The 21,721-nt window shown below is 39.4% G+C and overlaps 1 protein-coding gene and 1 long non-coding RNA gene across 4 annotated transcripts in view; one reads left to right on the forward strand and one right to left on the reverse strand.

The window, feature by feature from the left end:
• The window catches only part of LOC125963886 (uncharacterized), a 33,840-nt gene extending 29,080 nt beyond the window's left edge, over nt 1-4,760 (forward strand). The window contains exon 2 of the long non-coding RNA XR_007476311.1: nt 4,705-4,760. This is a non-coding gene — a long non-coding RNA (uncharacterized LOC125963886). The remainder of the gene's footprint in view (nt 1-4,704) is intronic.
• Nucleotides 4,761-13,175: 8,415 nt separating this feature from the next.
• Nucleotides 13,176-21,721, reverse strand: part of KCNN2 (potassium calcium-activated channel subfamily N member 2) — a 181,592-nt gene continuing 173,046 nt past the window's right edge. For 2 of the 3 annotated variants that reach the window (XM_004267462.4, XM_049707490.1), the window contains exons 7-8: nt 16,544-16,613; nt 13,176-13,637 (exon numbers count right to left, since the gene is read on the reverse strand). In XM_004267462.4, the coding sequence (XP_004267510.4) occupies nt 13,350-13,637; nt 16,544-16,613 (358 nt within the window). In that variant the 3' untranslated portion in view covers nt 13,176-13,349. The remainder of the gene's footprint in view (nt 13,638-16,543; nt 16,614-21,721) is intronic. The other variant, XM_033423786.2, reaches the window with a different exon arrangement.

Raw genomic sequence — 21,721 nt, forward strand, 5'->3', positions numbered from 1 at the left:
GCGGCTAGGCCCGTGAGCCATGGCCGCTGAGCCTGCGCGTCCGGAGCCTGTGCTCCGCAAAGGGAGAGACCACAACAGTGAGAGGCCCATGTACCACAAAAAAATAAAATAAAATAAAATAAAAATGAAAAGCAAGACCCAATTATTTGCTGTTTGCAAGAGATTCACTTTAGAAGTAAATACACAGACAAATGGAAAGTAAAAATATGGAAAATGATATCCATGCAAACACTAATCATAAGAAAGATAGATTAGCTCAAATGATTTCAGACAAAGAAGACTTCAAGACAAGAAGAATTACTAGAGATGATTAGGGCCACTTCATAATGATAAAAGGTCAGTTCCTCAAGAAGACCACATTAATCTGTCCCTGATGGTATCTGCCTCACATGCCACCTCCTCTCTACTTCATTCTTAAGTTTGGACATGAGACAATAAGTAAATATGTTACGAATGGCTCTGAGATTTGATGCTATTGTTTTGCATAACACAGCACTGTGGCATATCCCAGACAAACACAAATAGGACTCCGAGGGCTTGGAGGAGAGGTCATAGAGACCTCTACAAGATGGCATTCTTCATGGGAGAGGTGAGGCAGAAAATTAAACAACTCCATGTGCAGCAAAACTTCCTAAAACTTTTCTTGAGCCATGGTTTACCAACTCTCACATGACTCAGTAGCTTCTCTTATTTCCCTTCCCATCTTTTCATTTCTTCACTCAATCTTTTCTACTCCACATTCCTCAAGTTACTCTCTTAGAACCATCTACCCCCTTCTTTGGGCTTGTTCCTTCATTCCTGCTTCATTCCATTGTCCTTGAAGATACAACAGTAGACCCAGAGCCAAACTACTCCTTAGAAGGTGAGGGAAGGAGAATGTTTGGGAATATTTATATTTTATTGCTAGTCTCTCTACCACAAATGTCAGATGGACTTAATGTTTTAGCTTAGAGACCTCCCTGATGTAAGGACCCAGCTATACACAGTGAAGACAATTAACTAGAACAAAGGAATGGTGACCTTTTTGCTTCTGAGGCTCTGGGAGTGTGGGAACCTGTGAAAAACCTGGTCTTAGAGTTAGAAGACCAGGACTCAACTTCAGGCATTGCCCGTTACTGGGTCTGTGCCATTGAATATGCTTAACCAGCTTGAGATCTGGTTTTGCCACCTGTAAAATGGTGTTCATTTATCTAACAAATTTTCACACAGTCCAGCACTCTGCCTGTCAGTGCGTATATAGAATAGTTTAAGATTGATTTTTTCTGAGGAAGCTGACAATATGGTTTGAGTAGAAGGACATAAACATAATTTTATGTTAATTATAATAATACATCAGTGCTGTTGTAGAGGAATGAGGAGAGTGGGAGGGAGCCCAGCAAATGCAGCAGCCCACCTTCCTGGGCAAGTCGTGCCATGTTTTAAATTGGTAGGTGATATTTGTTCTAGATCATGATGGTGGGGATTTAATTCCCAGGAAGGAAATGCAGTTCTGGATCAAGAGGCATAAATTTCAATGCCTTCAGGGGCCAAGCAAGTGATATAAATAAGCCAAGAGGAGCGGGGGTAGGCAGAGATACCACAGGAGCCTGTGGTAAACGGAAGAGTGTATGCCTGTTTAGAGTTATTCAAGCTCAAAATTATTTTCTAAAAGCTCTGCTGACCAAACTAACAAAAATCTGTGGGCAGATAGTGGTAATTCCATGCATAATGTGTGTGAGGAACACACTGTAGGATGCTCGGGGGTAGGGGCAGCTAGCACAGTCAGGGAAAGTGCAAGGGAGAAAGGACATTTGGAACTAGGTGTGAAGAGCCTAAGAAGTTTAGGATTTGTCTTGTAGACAGCAGGGAGCCAATTGTGTTCTTCCATGAGGAGGAATGACATAAGAAAGTTTGTTTTGTAGGGTAGTTTATCTCCCCCCTCCCCCATCCCAGCCCCCACCCCCACAGAGGATGCCAAGATCTCAGAAACGCAGTGGCCAAACCCATGGGAATGGTGATGAGGCCTGAACCAAGGCAGTAACAGTGAGAATGGTGATGGGCTTAGTAAAAGGAGAGATGTGTGATGTAAGATAAAGCCAGTCTCCTGAGTTCTCTCAAAAGGGTGACATGAGGGAAAGCAAATTTGTAACCAGCACAGTGTGATGCGCATGGGAGGTGATGGTAACCCCTTACATGCATGGAGTGTGGCTGGGGTCAGGCGGGGAGGGACTGGCGTTCCCTTCGTCCATTGTCATGGCCTCCAGGCTGACCTCTTTTGTGCAGAAGACAGGCCCGGACCTCAGCCTAAACCTGGCCACTTCATCTGGGTCTGGGTGCTCAGACTTCTTGCTGCCCCCCGGATGGCTTCTTCTTTGAGCCTTCAATTTTCTTCACTAAGAGAAAAGGCTAAAAAGAGCAGACACTTATATCTGCAGAAATGTTACTCCATGTAAAAAATAACAACACGAATACATCTTACAACTTCTAGCCAGAATCTGTTAGGCTGCTGCTATGGCAACCCCAACAGAATAGATTCAACAAACCCCTACCCGATCCCCTGCCGAATCCATATACCTGACAGTCACCCTCCTAGTGAGGCTGTCTCTCTTACATTACACCCACTACGTGAAGATCCAAAGCAAAGAGACAGAAAATAACATCTTCTAACAATCTGCTTGTCATTTAGAAAAAGCTCCCTGTATAAATGTCATGGAAACAAGCTGTTCTTGCAGAGAGAAAAGAAGAAAGCCCTGCCTCACTTGCTTCCCTTTCCATTTTAATCTTCCTAATAAAAGGGTAACACAAAGCAAATGTTAAGTGTTTGAAAGCAAATATCCCTGGAGCCTGGCCGTGGTGTGGTTCAGCCGCGTTCAGCCTGCTGGAGGGCTCCAAGCAGCAGGAGCTCCAGATCAAGTTCTAGGTGAAGAGCAACTGACTGCTCAGGATAATCTCTTGAGAACACTTAGAACTCCAAACGCACTGATAGGAGACAAGGAATATTTTTCTTCTAATCAGGATCGAGGATCCTTGCTAGGATACTGGCTGCAAGGCCAACATATTTCTGTTCAGTTAACGAGCATTCACGGGCACGTAGCGCGTAGAATTCACCAGGCTTTGATTCTTTGAGGGGTACCCAGATAAACACGAGTCTGTTCTCCGTTCATGGGTGAGAGGTCTTGTATGTCTCAGCTGCAGCAAGAGGCAGGGTGTGTTAAGCACACGAGGAAAATGTGGAAACTGTCTGCCCAGAGGAAGGAGCATTTATTTTCAACTGGGATGAGCAGGGAAGGCTACAGAGGAAGGAGTATTTGAACTGAGCCCCAGAGGAGAGGTAGCATTCTAATAGCCTTTGCACATATGAATATGAATGCAGAGACATGTATGGTTTTGTGTGTGACGTAAGTGGGGTAATAATGAATTTGTTTTCCAAGTTTAAAAAGAAAACTATAATACTATGCCTTGGAGAGCTTTCCATGACTGTATTAGACCTATCCCATTCTTTTTATTTTCTGTAAAGAACTCTTCTTATTGATATACTTTCCTTTTGATAGAATTGAGATATAATTTCAAACTTACAGAAAAGCTGTAGAGATAATACAAAGAACTTTGGTATAGCTTTTAACTAAATTCCCTAATTATTAACATTTTTTCCATAGTGCTTTATCAGTCTCCCTTCAACCCCCCACTCCCTCCCCGTTTTCTGCCTCACGACAGGTGATATTTTTCTGGATCATTTGGGAGTAAGCTGAAGACATTAAGCTCCTTTATGAAAAATTCTTAAACGTGTATTTTTTAAGAACAAAGCCTTGTCATTTATAATCACAATATCTTTAGCAAAATAAGAAAATTTAAGATTGATACAAAACTATTACCTAATCCATAGTCCGTATTCAGATTTTGCCAGTTTTCCCTGTAAATGTCCTTCATAATTTTTTTCTCCTGGTCCAGGATCAAATCCAGAAACATGACTAGCATTTAGTTGTTATATATATTCAGTTTCTCTTAATCTGGAATATTTTCTCAGGCTTTCATTGTCTTTTCTAAAATTGAGAGTTTTGAAGAGTATAGGTTGGTTTTTTAAAAAAATCAATTTGCATTGTTTTGGGTCTGTGTTTTTGGACTGTCTGCTAGGTCCTCATCACTAGATTCAGGTGTGCATTTTTGGCAGGAATATCACACACATGATGCACCCTCCTTATTGCATCATATCAGGAGGCATATGACATTGGCCTGAACCATTATTGGTGATATTACTTCATTTCCTTGGTTAAGGACGTGGTCAGTAGGTTTTTCTTTACTTTTTTTCTTTCAACAGTAAAATTACAATTAACCCTTTGTAATTAGTAGAATAATGTATTGGGAGATATTTTGATACTTTGTAAAAATCCACACTGTTCTCCACAAACTTTCACCCACTATAAGGAAGAGTATTGCTTTTTTATTTATTAAGCATGGATTCATGCATTCTGTTTTAATTTGATGGGTTATAAACTATTAATATTCAGTATTTTTGATGCTCCAGTTATCCCAGATTTATGATTTTATGATGTGTGCCTCTTCAGGCTGGCCTTTGTGCCTTTAATGTCCTCATGTTCTCACTTGAATATTTCTTATTCTTAGGCATAAGATGACCAGGCTTATCTGAAACTTCCCTGCCCTATTCCTGGAATCTGCATTTCTACAAGGAGGATGGTATTCAGTTGTTTTAAGAATACAACATTGGAGCACTAGGTTTGGGATTTTTTTTTTTTTTTTTTTTTTTTTTTTTTTTTTTTTGCTTCTAGGTGTTTTCGGTAAACATAATTAGGAAACAAGCACACAAACATATGTTTATTTAAAAATATATCTCTATCTATTTCTGTATCCATGAGTCCATACTGACGCCTCCACCTCCGTTGCAGTGGCACAAGGTTGTTCCCAGCCTAATGCCATTCTGCACTGGTAACTCCCTTCTTCAACAGTGAGAAACCTGGTCCCACTGTCCTCAATAGATTTACTCATTTTCTCAACCTTCCACTATACAGAAAATAGTTTCAGAAACGCTAACCCACTCTACTGTGAAAAGCAAGCCTAATAAATTTCTTTAGACTGAGGTTCTTAAAGGTCTGTTGATTAGTTGATACTGTACCGATGTTAAGTTGTTTTGTTTAGTTTTGTTTTGTTTTTAAAGAAGATGTTGTGGGTAGGAGTTTATTAATTAATTTATTTTTGCTGTGTTGCGTCTTCATTTCTGTGCGAGGGCTTTCTCTAGTTGTGGCAAACGGGGGCCACTCTTCATCGCGGTACGCGGGCCTCTCACTATGGCAGCCTCTCTTGTTGTGGAGCACAGGCTCCAGACGCGCAGGCTCAGTAGTCGTGGCTCACGGGCCCAGTTGCTCCGCGCCATGTGGGATCCTCCCAGACCAGGGCTCGAACCCGTGTCCCCTGCATTAGCAGGCAGATTCTCAACCACTGCGCCACCAGGAAAGCCCGTTAATTTGTTTTTTTGTTGTTGTTTGTTTTTTGCGATATGCGGGCCTCTCACTGTTGTGGCCTCTCCCATTGCGGAGCACAGGCTCCGGACGCGCAGGCTCAGCGCCCATGGCTCACGGGCCCAGCCGCTCTGCAGCATGTGGGATCTTCCCGGACCGGGCACGAACCCGTGTCCCCTGCATTGGCAGGCGGACTCTCAAGCACTGCGCCACCAGGGAAGCCCCGTTAATTTGTTTTTATAAGTATACTCTGGTTACGTAAGGTGTTAACATTAGGGAAAGCAAAGTAAGGGATATAAGGGAATTCTTGTTTTTTGCAGCTTTTCTGTAAATATATGACTAGTACAAAATAAAAAATTGTAAAATATTACTAAGGTTTTTCCCCCCTCAACACACGCACGTTGATATGGTTCTATTTTTCTTTTGAAATACAATGAGGTTTATTTTGTTTGTGTTCCATTTTAGGGTTTTTCCCATATTCTTGTTGATAGAATTTTTTGAGCACAAAAATATTAACATGATTCAAAAAGTAAAAATTGTTAATAATATGCACGGATAAGTGTCAGCTACTCTTCCCCATCCCTTCCACCCTATTCCCACCTGTGCCCTGTAGGTATAGTTTCATTACTTTCTGGCTCATCCTTCCAGTATTTCTTTTTGCAAAAATAGGTGTATTTTTTATACATACATATATGTATACATATATATATATACACATATATATATATATACCATTACATATATATACAGTTACACTTCGCTTTCTTGACATTTATCAGTAAATCCTGGAAGTCATTCCCTATTTGTTCAGCTAGATCTTCGTTGGTCTTTTATGCAGCTGCATAGTATTCCATTTTGAACAACCATTTTAAAATGTCGGCATTTACATTGTATCTGATGTTTTGCAATTAAAAGTAATGCTATAATTTATGACCTTGTTTGTATATACTTACATAATGTTGAAGTTAAATCTTCAGAGAAAAAACTTAAAAGAAGGATTTCTGGTTCAAAAAGAAATCCACTGTAGTTTCCTTAGATACTGTCAAATTTCCTTCCAGAGGGTTGGACCCTTTGACATTCCCACATGCAAAGTATTGAAGTGCTTGTATACCCACTTCCCAGAAAACTAGGTTGTCAAACTTTTAATTTTTGCCAGTTTAATGGGTGAGAAGTGGTATATCAGTGTAGTTTAAATTTGCATTTCTCTTATGAATGAAATGCATATCTTGTGATCTGTTTAAGAATTAGTTTATATCCCTTTTTGGTAAGTCATCTGTTTTTTGCCCATTTTTCTATTTTCTATCAGGGTTTAGAACTTTTTATCTCAATTTTAGGAATTCTTTCTCTATGTTAGAGATTTTGGTCCTGTGTCTGTGATAAATGTTGCAAATATTTCTTCCAGTTTAATCACCTTCTTTTAAGTTTGGTTACCATCTTTTCTTCTATTGCTATGCAATAGTTCTTTTATTTTTATGTAGCCAAATTAATCAGTCTTTTATTGCCTCTGGAGTCTAGAAAACCTTCCATTATACCTAGGTTTTAGAGAAATTCATCCATGTTGTATTCTAATACTTGAGTAGTTTTAGTTTTCACTTTGAGCTCTCTGATTCATTTGGAGTTTAATCTTTTTTATGATGTAAAGCATGGAACTAGTATTATCGTTTTAAAAATGCCTACCTAGTTCCTCCAGGTCATTTATTAAAAAGTACATCTTTCATGTTTCTGTTAGTTCTTAGGCCAATTCTGATAATATTTATTTTTCTTGATACCATGACTATTAATTTTTGGTTCATTTCATCCCTCCAGGCTGAAAGGGATCTTAAAATCTACCACAACAATTGTTTTTTCTTTTATTTCTGATAGGTTTCCTTTACATGCTTTGCTCTTTAGTGCATACAATTCATGTCAGCTTTCTCTTCAGTGATCAATCTAACATAGTCTTCCTCTTATAACTTCTTATTTTTTCTCTTAAATTCCATTAATCTGAAATGAATATTGCTACCACCGTTTCTGTTTGTTTGCACTAGCCTAAATTATCTGCTGTAATTTGGGTTTTAACTTTTTTCTATAATTTTATGTCTTTTCTAAAAAGCACATGGATGCATTTTGTGTTGAACTCAATCTTATAGTTTCTGTTCTTGATGAGTATAAATTAAACCATCTTGTGCGCTTGTCAGGCTGTCATGTTACATTTTACTTTGGACTGCTTGCTTTGTGCTTTCTCATTTTTGTGCTTTCTTGCTGGGGTTTTTTGCTTTTCCAAAATCATTTTAATTTATAGTTTTCTAATTATCAAAGCCAGAAATGAAAACACATGTTATACCTTTATTGTCACCCTTTTTATAAACAAGTTTTCATTAAATACTGTTGCAAAGAGTTTTTCCTCTAAACATTTAATCTTCAAATAAAATCAAACACTGCTTCTTAAAAAGCAGCATTTGGCTTTTTACTAATCTTTCAGGTCCTCTCTATTATTGATACAGAAAAAGTATCCTCTTAATGTGATTCTTTCTAGAAAAGAGAGGGGACAGGAATCTAATGCAGGTACAAAGGATTTCACACTGGGGATATTGCCCAATCACTAGAAAATTTTTGTTACCTTTTTGTTCTCCACTGCAGCCTGATTTAAGAGCAATAACACCTTTGTTGCCAGTGCTCTCTGTTAATTATAATCCTCAAACTCCCTGAACATGGTTTAGAACATATACAAGTAATATAGAATTAAGGTTTTAAAGAAAGTAAGTGAAAATGCCCTATTGCAGTCATATTTAAGGGATGCCAAAACTTCTTTACAGTATATGTTTTTCCCTCTACAAATTCAAAAATAAAAATATTGGCTCACTTAAAGCCTTTTATCTAGTCACTGTCAGTTTTCTCTCTGAAGCACCGTGGTTTTATCCAACAGAAAGGCTAAGTTTGGACTTATATTCCCCAAAATATGAATGTTTGACCTAACAATTCCATTTATAAGCAGTATATCAAATGAAAGTGAGAATGAATGAGCTAGAGGGATGATAGGTAGTCAGACTCAGTGACACGTCATCACATTATGTCTGTAAAAACCGAAGAGACAGGCTGCATCTACTCTAGGCCCCTGAAAGGGATAGTTGGTGGCATGGTGAAGATTCTGGGCTTTTAGACAGAATAATGTAGATTTAGAATGTTATGACCAGAAGGTGTTAGATTTTTGTTGTATGCTGTACCAAATGTCTTCTTCCTAAAGCAGTTTTGATTCTTTCTTTACAGTGAAGATGCCAATATCTTTATTTTACTGTCACATCTCATCCCTCACCCTCCATCTGAGGAGGGCTGGTGGCCACAGTCTCTATAAGCACGTGAGGTGTTGGCCTGCATGACTGAGGGCTCAGTAACTGCCCAGTTTTAGCAGAGGTGATAGGTGGCCTGGCCTCAGAGCATGGGTGGGAACACAGTTTGTTCTGTGACCTGAGTCCCTTGTCCCTCATATCTGCAAAACATCCCACAGTGCATGTTCATTTTTTCTTTGAGTTAAAGTCCTCAAGTATTTTCCTTCTTTCACCTTAGCTAAGGGCACTAAATTTCCCTGTCCCCAAATATTTTTTTTAAGTGTTAGGATTGATTAACAAGATATATCTTGTTTCCAGATTTTTCTTTTTTGTTTTTTTTTGGCCACGGTAGATGACCGCAGGGAAATTGATAACTAAATAGCTGGGCTATGGAGAGAGGCAAGAGTTGCTTTCCTAACAAGGAGTAGAGGAGGCAAGTTATTAAGAAAGTGGGAGGCCTGGAGTGGAAGTATCCCTCTGTTCAGCTTCCTACTTGGCTACGGTCTGTGGACCACTGCCTTCCTCACACTCTACTTTTAGCTGGATCTGAAGTTGAGCAAGCTCCAATCCAGTGGTCCTAACACTGCCAGGATGAGCAGGCCCACTGGTTTCTAATTACTTTTGTAGCTGCTTCCCCTCCCCCACTACCATGTAGGGACAGCAAGAACATTGGGTCAGAGGAAAACCCATAACTGGAGAAAAGCCTAGGTTGGGGGGAAAAAAATTCAAAGTATTTCTAACAGTTCAAAATAAGAAATATCTGTGACATTATATTTTCCATTTCTGGGTTCACTGACTTGTGACATATTTAATAGAAGAAGTATTAGAAAGCATCACTGACAGGGCTTTTTGTCGTTGTTGCTTCCTGGCCTAAGAAACTGAAATAGGGCATGCCCAGCAGGGCTTCTCACAACAGTGAGGAAAGAATTCCGTTTGTCATCCCCATTGATGCAGGGGCTCCAGGCCTCACATCTTCCAGGACTCTATTTGTCAAACCACCAGTCTGATCATTTTTTCTGAATAGACTGCCTTGACAGTTCAGCGAGAACACACACGCTGTGTCAGGGAGGGTTACACAGGCAGGGAAAGTATGCGAAGGCTCATAGACTTGAGCCTATAGGGATGGATTTGGAAAAGGAAGTGAGCCCTTTGGTCCAAGTCTTGGTCGATGGTACCAGCACACCCATAATCAAGTATTCCAAGTCCTAAGCATAGGGCACAATCATCATCAGCATTTCTGGATCATTTTTGTGAAGAGATTTTCTGGGATGGCAAGAAGAAGTAAGAGTATGACAGAATCACAAAGAGCATGTACACCTGTTGATAGTCTAGGACCACATTAAACAAAAAACAGTGCTAGCATCAGGAAATTAATAAATGAATCCAGAGTCCAGTAACTTGTTCTAAGAATTAATTAGGTGAGGGGGAGAATTTATAACTTCTACTGCGAGGTATTGAAATTATAATAAGGTAGGTAATATTTTAGGGGTGTTTAATATTTAATTGCCTTATATTGGAAATAGCGTTAAGAATATCTACCATCATTTGGTAAAATAGATGCAAGGCTTTACAGAGCTCCACTGATATCTGTGTCTTTTTATATTCCTTTTGTAGATGAGAAAAAGGGGGCTCAGAAGGATTAAGGCTGTTCAAGTACGTAGAGCTATAGCAAGAAGCAGATCTCAGTTCCAAACCCAATTCTGACTTGTTTTAACCCCCTATTCTTTCCATTTTGTCATTCTACTTCTCAAGACTGGGCAAAGTTGAAAGACAGTAGGGATGTAAAACTTTAATCCATCTCTCAAGATTTGAATGAAACCTAACCAACAGATTTTTCTCCCAGTTCTCATATTGTTTTGGAATATAATTATTTGATCATTACAGATACCTTGATGGAGAGTCTCTTGGAAAACTGTTGCCAATGGAGGTGAAATTAGGGAGAAAGCATATGAAATTTCCTAGATCTACTACCTGTTATGACTTTGGTTCATCATTTTTTTTTGAGAGCATAGAGTCTTCTTTCTAGTGGCTAACCCATGACACTGTGTATAAGTAGGGGAAATGAAGAAAATTATTGAGGAAGGTGGTGCTATTGTAATTCACAATGATTTGTGGTGGTCATATGTTCTGGTACTGGCTGTAGAGAAAAGACAGGCTAGGATGTGGTCGGTTGAAGTGTAACAGACTCAATTAACATTAGAAATTTTGGAAAACAAAGTATAAATTAGAGAAAGTCATAGATCTCACTAAAGACTGGTTATCTAAGGAGCCCTCAGAGGATCTTTCTTAATGTTAAAAGCCATGTGGGGAGAGGCTTGGTAATATCAGGTAGAGTTGGGTTCATTCAGCAAATTGCTGACCACAAGGTCTATGCAACAGATGAGTCCTCACCTCCTCTTCAAAACTGTGGTTATTTGGTATTGTTTAAAATACAGAAACAAGAGATCATACACTTTTGTTGAATCATCACCAGTCTTCATATACTTTGCATAAAGAAACAGGAAAAGTAAGATCAATTTTGGACTAAAGAATTACATCCTACATGAGCTGCAGTTAATTGGGAACAGGAGAATAAACAGCAGACAATGAAATCTAAATTAAAACTCACATTCTCTTCTCTCTTCTCTCTTCTTCAGCCAGAGGAACAATACATTATTCTTGCCCTAATCTTCTAGTGTTCTGGGATGGTGGGGCTAATTGATCAGTAAGATGATAATTAAACTGAATTCTCTGCTATTCGGCCTTTCAGTCACAGTAGAGATAGCATATACAAGAACTAGCTGCAACAATTGCAAGAAATTAATCATCTTTTCACAATATCTCTTCCTTACATCCAGTGTTCACACCAAATACTTGAAATATTCTTGTATGTTACCCAGAATAAATAAAAGAAAATTTTTTATTTCATCCATGAAGTAGAAATCCTGATGGAGTAGGATCTTGCAGTTCGTTTAACTCAGCAGTATGTTCTGGTAAGCAGTGCTCTAATAGTTTTTCTTTCACTTATTTCCAGGCTTTGTCCTACACTGACATATATAAGACGCGTGAAAGAGCTTCATTTTCAGCCACTCTGGATGGGTAATAAATGGTAAGTGATTCTCAAGCAATCTACAGGAATCATACTTTTATGTCCTTGATGTTGAATGGAAATGTTTGATTTTTGCCTCAGTTATAGAGAATAGTTATGAAAGTGATTTTGTTCATTAAATTATGCAAGGTGATGAATGTATAGCTCTAGTTTTGTGTTAAAGAAGAAAAATACTTGGTATACTAGCAACTTGCAATGTCGTAAGGTACACACCAAAGGGTATGGTGCAGAATAAAGGAGAAGAGGGCAAAAGCAGATTTCTCTGAAAATGAAGGAGTCATTTTTAAGTTGAGGCCAACCCAAGAGGGTTGGTTTAAGAGCTGTCCAAATGAAGTCTTATTTTTATGATGTGTTACCCTTACCACTGACCAGCTCTTCCACACTGCTGTCACCTCAAAGGTGGTTTTTCTAAATCCACTGGATTCTTAGAGTAAATTTGGAAAGAGATGTGTTTGCAGCAGTAACTGACCAGTTCCCTTTCACAGAAACCCATCTTAACTGCCCGTGAAACAAGCCTAATAAAACTTGTGAAGTTTACTAGTTGCCATTCACCTCCCTGTACCAAATATGCACAGACCAAGAGTACAGACCATTTGCCAGGTGGTATGTGACATGTTAAGAGTTACACTCATTTATGTTGATTATGCTATTAGGAGCTGCGCCATCACATGTATATGTGAATAAGCATGTGTGTAATCCAAACGCTTAGAGTGCATCACGGGTCCCTCATGATAAATAAATACATGTGAAGAGATGAAATAAGTAGTTTAGATCTAAATTTCTGCAACATCAGTTCATAGACAGTGGTGTACCCTGATGCTTTCTTCAAGTAAATTTGCTGGTAAACTGGGAATAAAATAATTCTTGAAAGCGTCTGTGCCCCTAGTTTATATACAGGCTTTGATGTAACAGCATCACTTTCCACATAATTTGGAAACAAACTGAATTAGAAATGAGACATGGGGAACTCAAAAAGAATAGTAAGCCGGCTGGGTCAAATGGTTTTGACTATAATATTTCATAATGAGAGAAAAGTCTTAGTGACTAGGGTATGGAGTAATTGAAAAGCTTCTTCCAATTGGCAAAGTGGGAAATAAAAATGATCAACATGCATCGGGTGATAATCAGTCATTTCACCTTGAAAATAATGTGAAAAGTGAACCTTTAGAAATCTCAAGTGACCAAACAAGTATGTGCAGAAATTAACTTTTTTTTATTATATATCATATAATGTAGTAGTAAAGTCTGAAGTGCATGAATAAAAAGTTAGTGAAATTACAGGAGGAACAATCTATATAGCAATAATAGGTGCATTCCCTGTGCATCTGAAAGAAAAAAAAAAGAGTTTTCACTCATTTTGGCCTAAAACTTAGTGTTCAGGTTCCCAGGATTCTGACATCAGAACCCGGATAACGCTGATTAGAACCATAGGGGCTTTACAATAAAAGCTAAAATATTGACCATATGATGGCAAAAAGTCTTATTTTGTGGTTAACTGATTCTCTTCTAGCTACTCTCTGATGAAGTTGGTGGTGCTGTAGAGGAGGACCGCCGCCTCCTGGACGAGGACCGGGACCGCTCAGCATCGTAGGGGACATGCTTGTCGTAGTTCTCCATCTGAGCCTCAAGGAAATCTCTCTGCTGCTGCCTCATGGTCTGGCTTATGAGCCCAGGTAGGGCATGGATGCTACCAATCAAAGTCTCCAATTTGGTTTCCAGGGTAACGATCCTCTTCTCAAAGTCTTCACTCCTTTCGTTTAAGTCGGAAATCATGTCATACATGATGTTCTGGGTCTAGAAAACAGGATTGAGAGAACAGAGAGATGAAGAGCGAAGTTTTAATTCACTTGCCCTGGAAGCAAACTATCAACTGTCAGAGCTTGAGGGCTGGTCTCCTTTCGGTGACATGCAATGCAGCAGTGGGGTCAGCTAACTGAACACTTGACCTGGCAAAGCAAATTCAGTGTGTCCGTTCAATGCCAGGATTTAGGAAAGAAAAGATCTTAGGCCTGAATTTGATCCAGCTGCAGAAAATGGTGTGCAGGTACTGCTGGTGGTATATTCAAGGATTTTAGGTGGTGTGCAGGTAGACAAACACGTTTTGATTTCATATTTATGTATATATTCTAATGGTTGTTAGAAAAGTTAGCATGTCAAATTCATTTTGCAACATGTAATACTAATTAGGGCAAGGCTGATTTTTAAAAACAAGCCGATTTAAAGAACAATACATAATAGTACAGATGGTATTAGGATGTAGCAGAAATTTTGAGCGTGGAATATGAATGAAGTTTAGAACAAACTGATTTGATCAAGTAATTTAGTAACTTAAAGCAATTAATATCTTTTTGCTCTCCTATGTTCCAAATTACAGGCTCTCCATTGGGTCAAATAGCATTTTTATAGATAACTACTGAGAGAATAAAAGTTGGGGGAGACACTAAAGTTACCAATCCACCTTGTTAGCTATGGCTGAATCAGAACTAAGTGGTTTGAAATAGGAAAATGCTTTTGGTGCCCTAGAGAATTTTGCAATTGGTTGTCCTGATCAAAGGGTATTCATAACTCTGACTCCCAGTTACAGTTCCGGAAATAGCCAGGAGACAGGGAAAGAAGACCTCAGGGCTGATCAGCTCAGAGCCAGAGAGGGAAGGAGGTGCTCAAGAAGGGAAGGCTGGAGACATTAACCTTAGCCCAGTGCAGCCTTTCCCAAGCCTAGACCCCTTTGGCTAAGCCTGCCCTCCTGTCTTATTTCCCTCTATAATATGTGCTCTTATCCTGCTTAACAACCTCTTAATGGTGATAAATGATGATGAACTGATTAAATAAGGGAGTTACTGTTCGGAACACAGGCACCTCCTTTGAGTTTGGCCAGGAAGACAGAGTGCATTAACTTTATTTTTACTGTGGATACATAGTCTTGAGACTATATGAGCAACATCCATTCGTTCAGAAACCCTTATGGCATGGATAGTCCTGCAAACATAATGATAAGCATGGCGCTAAAGAAATAATTGAGGGGCTTCCCTGGTGGCACAGTGGTGAAAGAATCTGCCTGCCAATGCAGGGGACACAGGTTCTAGCCCTGGTCTGGGAAGTTCCCACATGCCGCGGAGCAGCTAGGCCCATGCGCCTGCACAACTACTAAGCCTGCACTCTAGAGCCCGTGAGCCACAACTACTGAGCCCGCGTGACTAGAGCCCGTGCTCTGCAACAAGAGAAGCCACCACAATGAGAAGCCCATGTACCACAACGAAGAGTAGCCCCCACTAGCCGCAACTAGAGGAAAAAATCCCACGCGCAGCAACGAAGACCCAACACAGTCAAAACGAAAAATAATTAAAAGATACAGCATCTTGCCTCATAGATATATAATTTTACTTCAAGAGAATATCTATTATATATAATAGTATATATAATATGTATTATATATGCTATATTACATATAGTGAAATGATATATAATATATATATTATTTTCAAGGGGTCTCTTATTTTTTCATAAAAATACACAATTTCTTTTATCATTTGATCTAGGAGTGGTGGAAGAACCTGCCCCATCTTTGTCCATGATGTGTCCCAGTGAGAACAATGTGTGTAAATACTGAGCACATCTTCAGGCCTCGTATGTGTGTGCTGCCCAGCTTAAATGAATGATATATGATCTCCCAGGGGTAAGTCATTAAATACTTCACTTATCATCTTCTATGTATAAGATATCAAATATTCATCTTCAACATATTTATACAGTATGTATTATTGATATACATTAAAAAATGAATATAATTAAGTGTGTTATTTCATGGGACTAGGACAAATGGATGTAATTTTTGGAGAATATACTGGAGGCTTTATAAAGGACATAGCAGTTATAGCAAACAAACAGCAGAACACAGGTCCAACAGAGAGTTGCCTCTTTCAAAGGATTCATGTTAACAGGCTCAACACTTATACATAAATCTATTCTAAAGCCTCCTATAGAAGTTAGAACATTGAAAGGTAATGTTGTCATTACTGACAAATATTCACATTTTGAAAGTGGACTTCACTTGAGAGGAACAACCAAAAATAAACCAGATAAAGCGTATAACTGATAGAAGAATTGGGGCTTATTAGTGTCCTTTTAAAAAGTGGTATGAAGACCTTGAATAGTCAAAACAATCTTGAGAAAGAAGAAAGGTGCTGGAGGAATCAGGCTCCCTGACTTCAGACTATAGTACAAAACTACAGTCATCAAGACAGTATGGTACTGGTACAAAAACAGACAGGTAGATCAATGGAACAGGATAGAAAGCCTGTTGCTTAAAATATATAAAAAATAATTTTATTGATGAGTCCTATTTAGCCCTGAACCTCATAGTAAAGCCTAGGATGTGGTTCTGCTCTCATAGAGATGAGACTAAACTACATATAAGCATCCCCAAAGTACTATCTCATAGTCCACTTACGTTTCTTACTGAACTTCCAAATCACTGCAAGTAGGAAAGCTTTTAGAATGGGGTTGAACAATGTATGTAGGGAAAGTGCATATTAAGTAAGAGTTTCAGGAGAATTCTTATAAGTTGGGCCATCATGTCAGCATAGTTTGTTGGTTTGATTTGTTAAATAAGTTTGGGGTGGCCTCCTCCTGAAGCATTATTGATTTCTATGCAGTGGTCAGTTCCAATAGATGCAATCATGAGGGCTGAGACCCCAGCTTACCTTTGCCAGGTCCACCAAGGTATTTGCTTGATCATTCAGTTTCCTCTGCTCCATTTTTACACTTCTTAATCTAAAAGACAGAATCTGAAGTCAGAAAGTTTCCTTTTCTTCCCTACGACTATCGTAAGCCTTCCAAAGAGCATGCACAAAATTGACAAGAGCAAATAACTGCATGGATAATGCCTTGAATATTTGGCATAAAGTCCAAACTGGTTATGTATCTGGTACAATGAGAAGCATGCTTCCCCAACACCGCAAAAAGGAAGGGAGAGAGAAAGAGATGAGGTGTCCTTAGGACAACTATTTACTAGGTAGTTAAAGTTCAACTGAGAAAGGCTCATAAGGCTTTAACCATATGAGAAAAACCAAAACATTCCTTAAAGACCCAGTATCGTGACAAATAGACATAGGAAGAAAAATGCAAAGCAACTGGAATTTTATCAATGTTGGAAGCAGTAAGCACCTTCCTATGCCTATGTGACTAGATACAGGTGTTAGCCCTGTTTAGTCTGAAATGGATTGGGTTAGGTATTTGAACCTGATGAAACACAGTGATAAGTGAGATTCTCATTAGCAAAAATAAAACTTTTATTCAACCAGCAGCAAGATAACTCAAAACACATAATTCTCTTATTCGTCATTGTATTTCACTTGACTTTTATCTTAAACTGCCATTGAATTTGAAGGGAAGCCAGACCATTTCCTTGGGAGAACTTCCTTTAATTTTTATTCTAGATAAAGGCACAGGACAATTAAAGTGTCTGACAGGTGGGATCTCTTCTACTGGTAAAGTTACCTTTAGAAACTTTTAAATATCAATGTGTATATCTGATTGACAGTCAAAAAGCTGGTTTTCTTAAAGACAAATTCTGAATGAGTACCTACTATTCCTTATTCACAGTAAAATTTCAACAAACATTTACTCAGTGCTTGTTATGTAGCAAGAAATTAAGATTTTCCAACCAGAGAAAGTAGTTGATTGTCCTTTAAGCCAACAATTCAAAGCCATGCTCCAAAAGAGAAGCAGGTCTCTCTGAGCTGCTTTGTGAAAAACCCACGCTAACCTTATCACTTTGATGACGAGTCCTTTACAAAGTAAAGTATAATGTTAATGTTGGAGAGAGTACGCTTGAGTATGTCCCAATTTAAATTAAAGGTAATTGGTTAAAGGGATAAAAAAAAATTCACAGGGCAAGATTTTACTGCCAGGGAGATTTTTGTAACACATGTTCACGATGCTCAGTGATCCTGTTCTGAAATGTGGATATCCAATATGTCACCAAATCTGCTCCACAGTGAAGAGACAGTGCCTTCTGCCAGTAAGAGTTGAACTGACACCTGCTTACAACATGATCTTTAACAGTCTAAAACAGTTTAAGGTTAGAACTTGTGATTGTGACTATGTGTTTCTTTATTAGAAGACTTGGAACTAATTTAACTGGCTCCTTTTTATGTTATTATAGTGATGGAAAATGTTTTAGTCTAAAAGAAATTTACAAACATATATTTAAATCTAATATGTTGTTGAGAAATGTTTCTCTAAGTACTTACAAGGGTTACAATTCTTGATGTGTGCCTTTTAAAAACAAGTCAAAAAAAAAAACCAAACACAACAAAAAAACCAAGCAAATCAACTTTAAACATGTGTGGGTCATTACAGAGAAATGTACTAGAAAGACTAAGTGTCAGACATGTATTCTGTCCGCCTTGGCCCTAACCTGACATTCAGTTTCTTCATGTATGAAAAGAAGAGGGTTAGATTAGGACTTTGTTTTTGAAGTGCTGGATTTACACCAACAGAGGTGTTCTAGATGACTAAATGATACTCAAACAAGACATTAAACAATACTAGAACAGATGGAGAGAGAGTTATTCCCTTTAATTCTCTTCCAATTCTTGATTATTATAAGAAAAATGTCTCAGGCTAGTCCTATCCTGTTTTTATCTCCTAACAAACACCTGCTCTTCCCCTGTTTTTAAAAAAAGAGGGAGGAGAATCTCAGCTCAGAGCTTTCTGCAGGCAACAGCTTGTGGCTAGAATTCAATACCAGTGTTTCAATTGTCGACTGATGTTCCCTTTACCTCACTCTCCTTGCTGGGAGTGATATATTTTTAAATCCACTTATGATAGGGATTTATCATAAGCTTTCTTTTCAAATTTAGGTAAGTCATAGCAGAGCTGGCACATGAAGTTCGGGGACACCAGAGCGGAAGCCTCCAGCAACTCGTGAGGGCAGCACGGCCCTGAGCCCTACTAGCCTGGTTGAACTGCCTGAAAGGTAGGAGAACTGGTACAGAAAGCCTACGTGAGCTGCAGCTGCCAGAATAAAAGGTAACATGCAGTTGTGTTTTTTACTTCTTCCCCCCACCCGCCCTCACCCCCAAAAAAGAAGAATAAGAAACATATGTTGATTTCTTCCTTGTGAACTTCACTTATCACAGGAAAATATCATGATTTTGGAACACATTTCCATAGCAGCAATCAGACTACTAAAATTCACAAATAAAGGATCCGCTTGGGTGCATGCAGCCAGTAGAAAATTCTGCGAATGTTGAGAGGAGCGGCTCACACAACTTACTTCCGAGCTCTATTTTCATTTTGTTGAAATAAAAAGACAAAACAAAAGAAAAGAAACTGTAAAATATTCTGGAACAAAATAACACAGAGTGGTGTTCATTCATGCACAGGGGGCTCGATTCATTAGCTGGAAGGTCCTGTTAAGATTCTGCAGGATTTTGGCATATCGATCAGAAAGAAATGCTATTCCATTATGTTATCATCCTTCTGCATTGCTACTCTACTTCCCCACCTGAAAGCACACAGCTTCCTCCAGAACTAGAGTTCGGAAGGAAGAAGTTGTGTAAAGTCATCTTGGCCTCTTTGAAACATGATGTTCAAGTGAACAATAGGAGACATTTTGGCCTAGTATCAATAGGATATGGTTACAAAGATAATATTCTAAACAATAGGATTATAATTTTTTGAGGGGGGTACGTCTTTTCCAAGTTGGTCTTTTGAGAAGCCGGGGCTATTGAAGAGCCTGGTCTTCTGACAGGGGGTTAACCTAACACTCTCTGTTATAGACATCACATTTATTGGATTTCTTGGCTGTGAGACAAGTTCATGTTAATTGATGGGTCTCTAGCTGAGACCGAAGAATGAGAAACTGTAAAGTTGATACCAGAAAAAGTGGTAAAAGTTACAGAAACAGAATGCTTCATGGCACTAAGTGACGATCCCCAAAGACAGCTACGTTACTGAAGAGAGGACACAGGCCTGCAGAGTTAGGCATCCAACAGAGACTAGCAAGGTCATGTGTCCGGGAGAGAGGCTGGGAAAAGAGAAGGAGAGTTGAGATAGAGGAGGCTGGTAGAACGGGGAGAGAGCTGCTGCAAAAGCTCTCTGGACAAATCAGAGGAGAGCAGAGGCCAGGAGAGCTCTAGCAAGTCAACTGGTACATTTTCCCTCAAGTGGCAAGGTCCGATTTCACCCGGTGCTGCCTGACAAGGCTGGGGCAGTAAAGGCAGTAAAGGCCTTGCCCTTAGGAATCGAGCCCTGTGTGCTTTCATGTATGGCTTCACTCATTAAGTTCAGTGAAAGATAATTATGCATAATTAGCATAACCTATCCACACCCAGCCCATCTACTTTTCACAAAGTACCCTCCCACCTCAAGGAAACCCAACAGCCCCAAGACTAATTTATAAAACAATTCAGAACATTTTTGCGTTGCTTAAAGCTCATCTACTTTAGAAGTACACAAGGCTACAGAAGAAACAATGAGAAATGTCTGAAAGAAGCAGAAGAATCACGTGTGGTTTCCTCTGTTACTCTACCCCAAAACAGCATGCTGAACAACCCATGTAACCTACACCACGAAACCCTTCAGATCATGTCAGTACAGCTTGTAGCAATATGCCAATGGCCTAGGGACAGTTTTTACACTGAGTTTCACCAAAGATTTTTTGCCTAATTTTTTTTTTTTTTTTCCCGGTATGCGGGCCTCTCACTGTTGTGGCCTCTCCCGTTGTGGAGCACAGGCTCCGGACGCCCAGGCTCAGTGGCCATGGCTCACGGACCCAGGCGCTCCGCGGCATGTGGGATCTTCCCGGAGCGGGGCACGAACCCGTGTCCCCTGCATCGGCAGGCAGACTCTCAACCACTGCGCCACCAGGGAAGCCCCTGCCTAACATTTTATTATAAGAATGTTCAAACCTAAAGCAAAGTTGAAAAAGTTTTATAATGACCACCCATAAATTGTCCCCCAGGGTTTTGAGTGTGAATGTATTCCACACTTAAGAGTTCTATGACAATTTATATAAATATAGAAATACCCACTATTTACACATGGCTACAGAATTATATGACAAAAATTGTCAAAGCGTTTGCTTTTTTTTTTGGTTATAAGGAAATTTATCAATGGCATCAAAGGCAAGTCACGTTTCATTACATATTGAACAGGTAAGTTACACTAACAGGAAGGGACACAAATACGATCCTGGAGGAAATGGGATGTGTGGATGCTCAACCCAAAGACTGACCCACTTGCCTACTTCCACGTCATCTCACATCCTTTCCATCCTGGGACACCACATGTTCTCACACCCGCAAAGGTAAGTTTTCATTTTAATAGATCTGAACAATATAGGTTAGTATCGAAACATACAAAGAATGATTTCTCCACAGTATACCATGTGTACCTCTTGTATGAATGTTGCGGTTATTGTGTTGTACGGTTTGGGGGCTGTAGGAATGATCACTCTACCAGGAAATTTTACCAGGTGACCCTTGAGGGAGAGGTAAAGGCTCAGCATCTCTCAGGGGACCCACTCTCTTAGGTCTAAGCTTCAAGGAGTCAAGATGTGGAGGCAAGTGGTCCTAGGTGGTGGCACCTGGTTATAAAGGTAGCTGTGAGCTCCAGGGAGCGAATTCCTGCTTGTGAGCCAGATCGAACACAACGTTGCTCTCTGTGTTTTTCACTTTTACTCTCTCCCAGACTTTGAAAGAGTACTCGCTTAAAATTCTTTTCCTTATATGGGGAAAATGCATAGTTGTGTGTCAAGTCACAGAGCTAAAGGAGAAATAATGTCACTTTGGTGTTGGTGGCAGCAAGGGAAAGAACATGTGTGAATTGCTAAGAGTAGCAATGAGGACCAGCTTACTCTACCATATATGCAG

Source organism: Orcinus orca, chromosome 3, assembly GCF_937001465.1.
Source record: "Orcinus orca chromosome 3, mOrcOrc1.1, whole genome shotgun sequence".
Lineage (NCBI taxonomy): Eukaryota > Metazoa > Chordata > Mammalia > Artiodactyla > Delphinidae > Orcinus > Orcinus orca.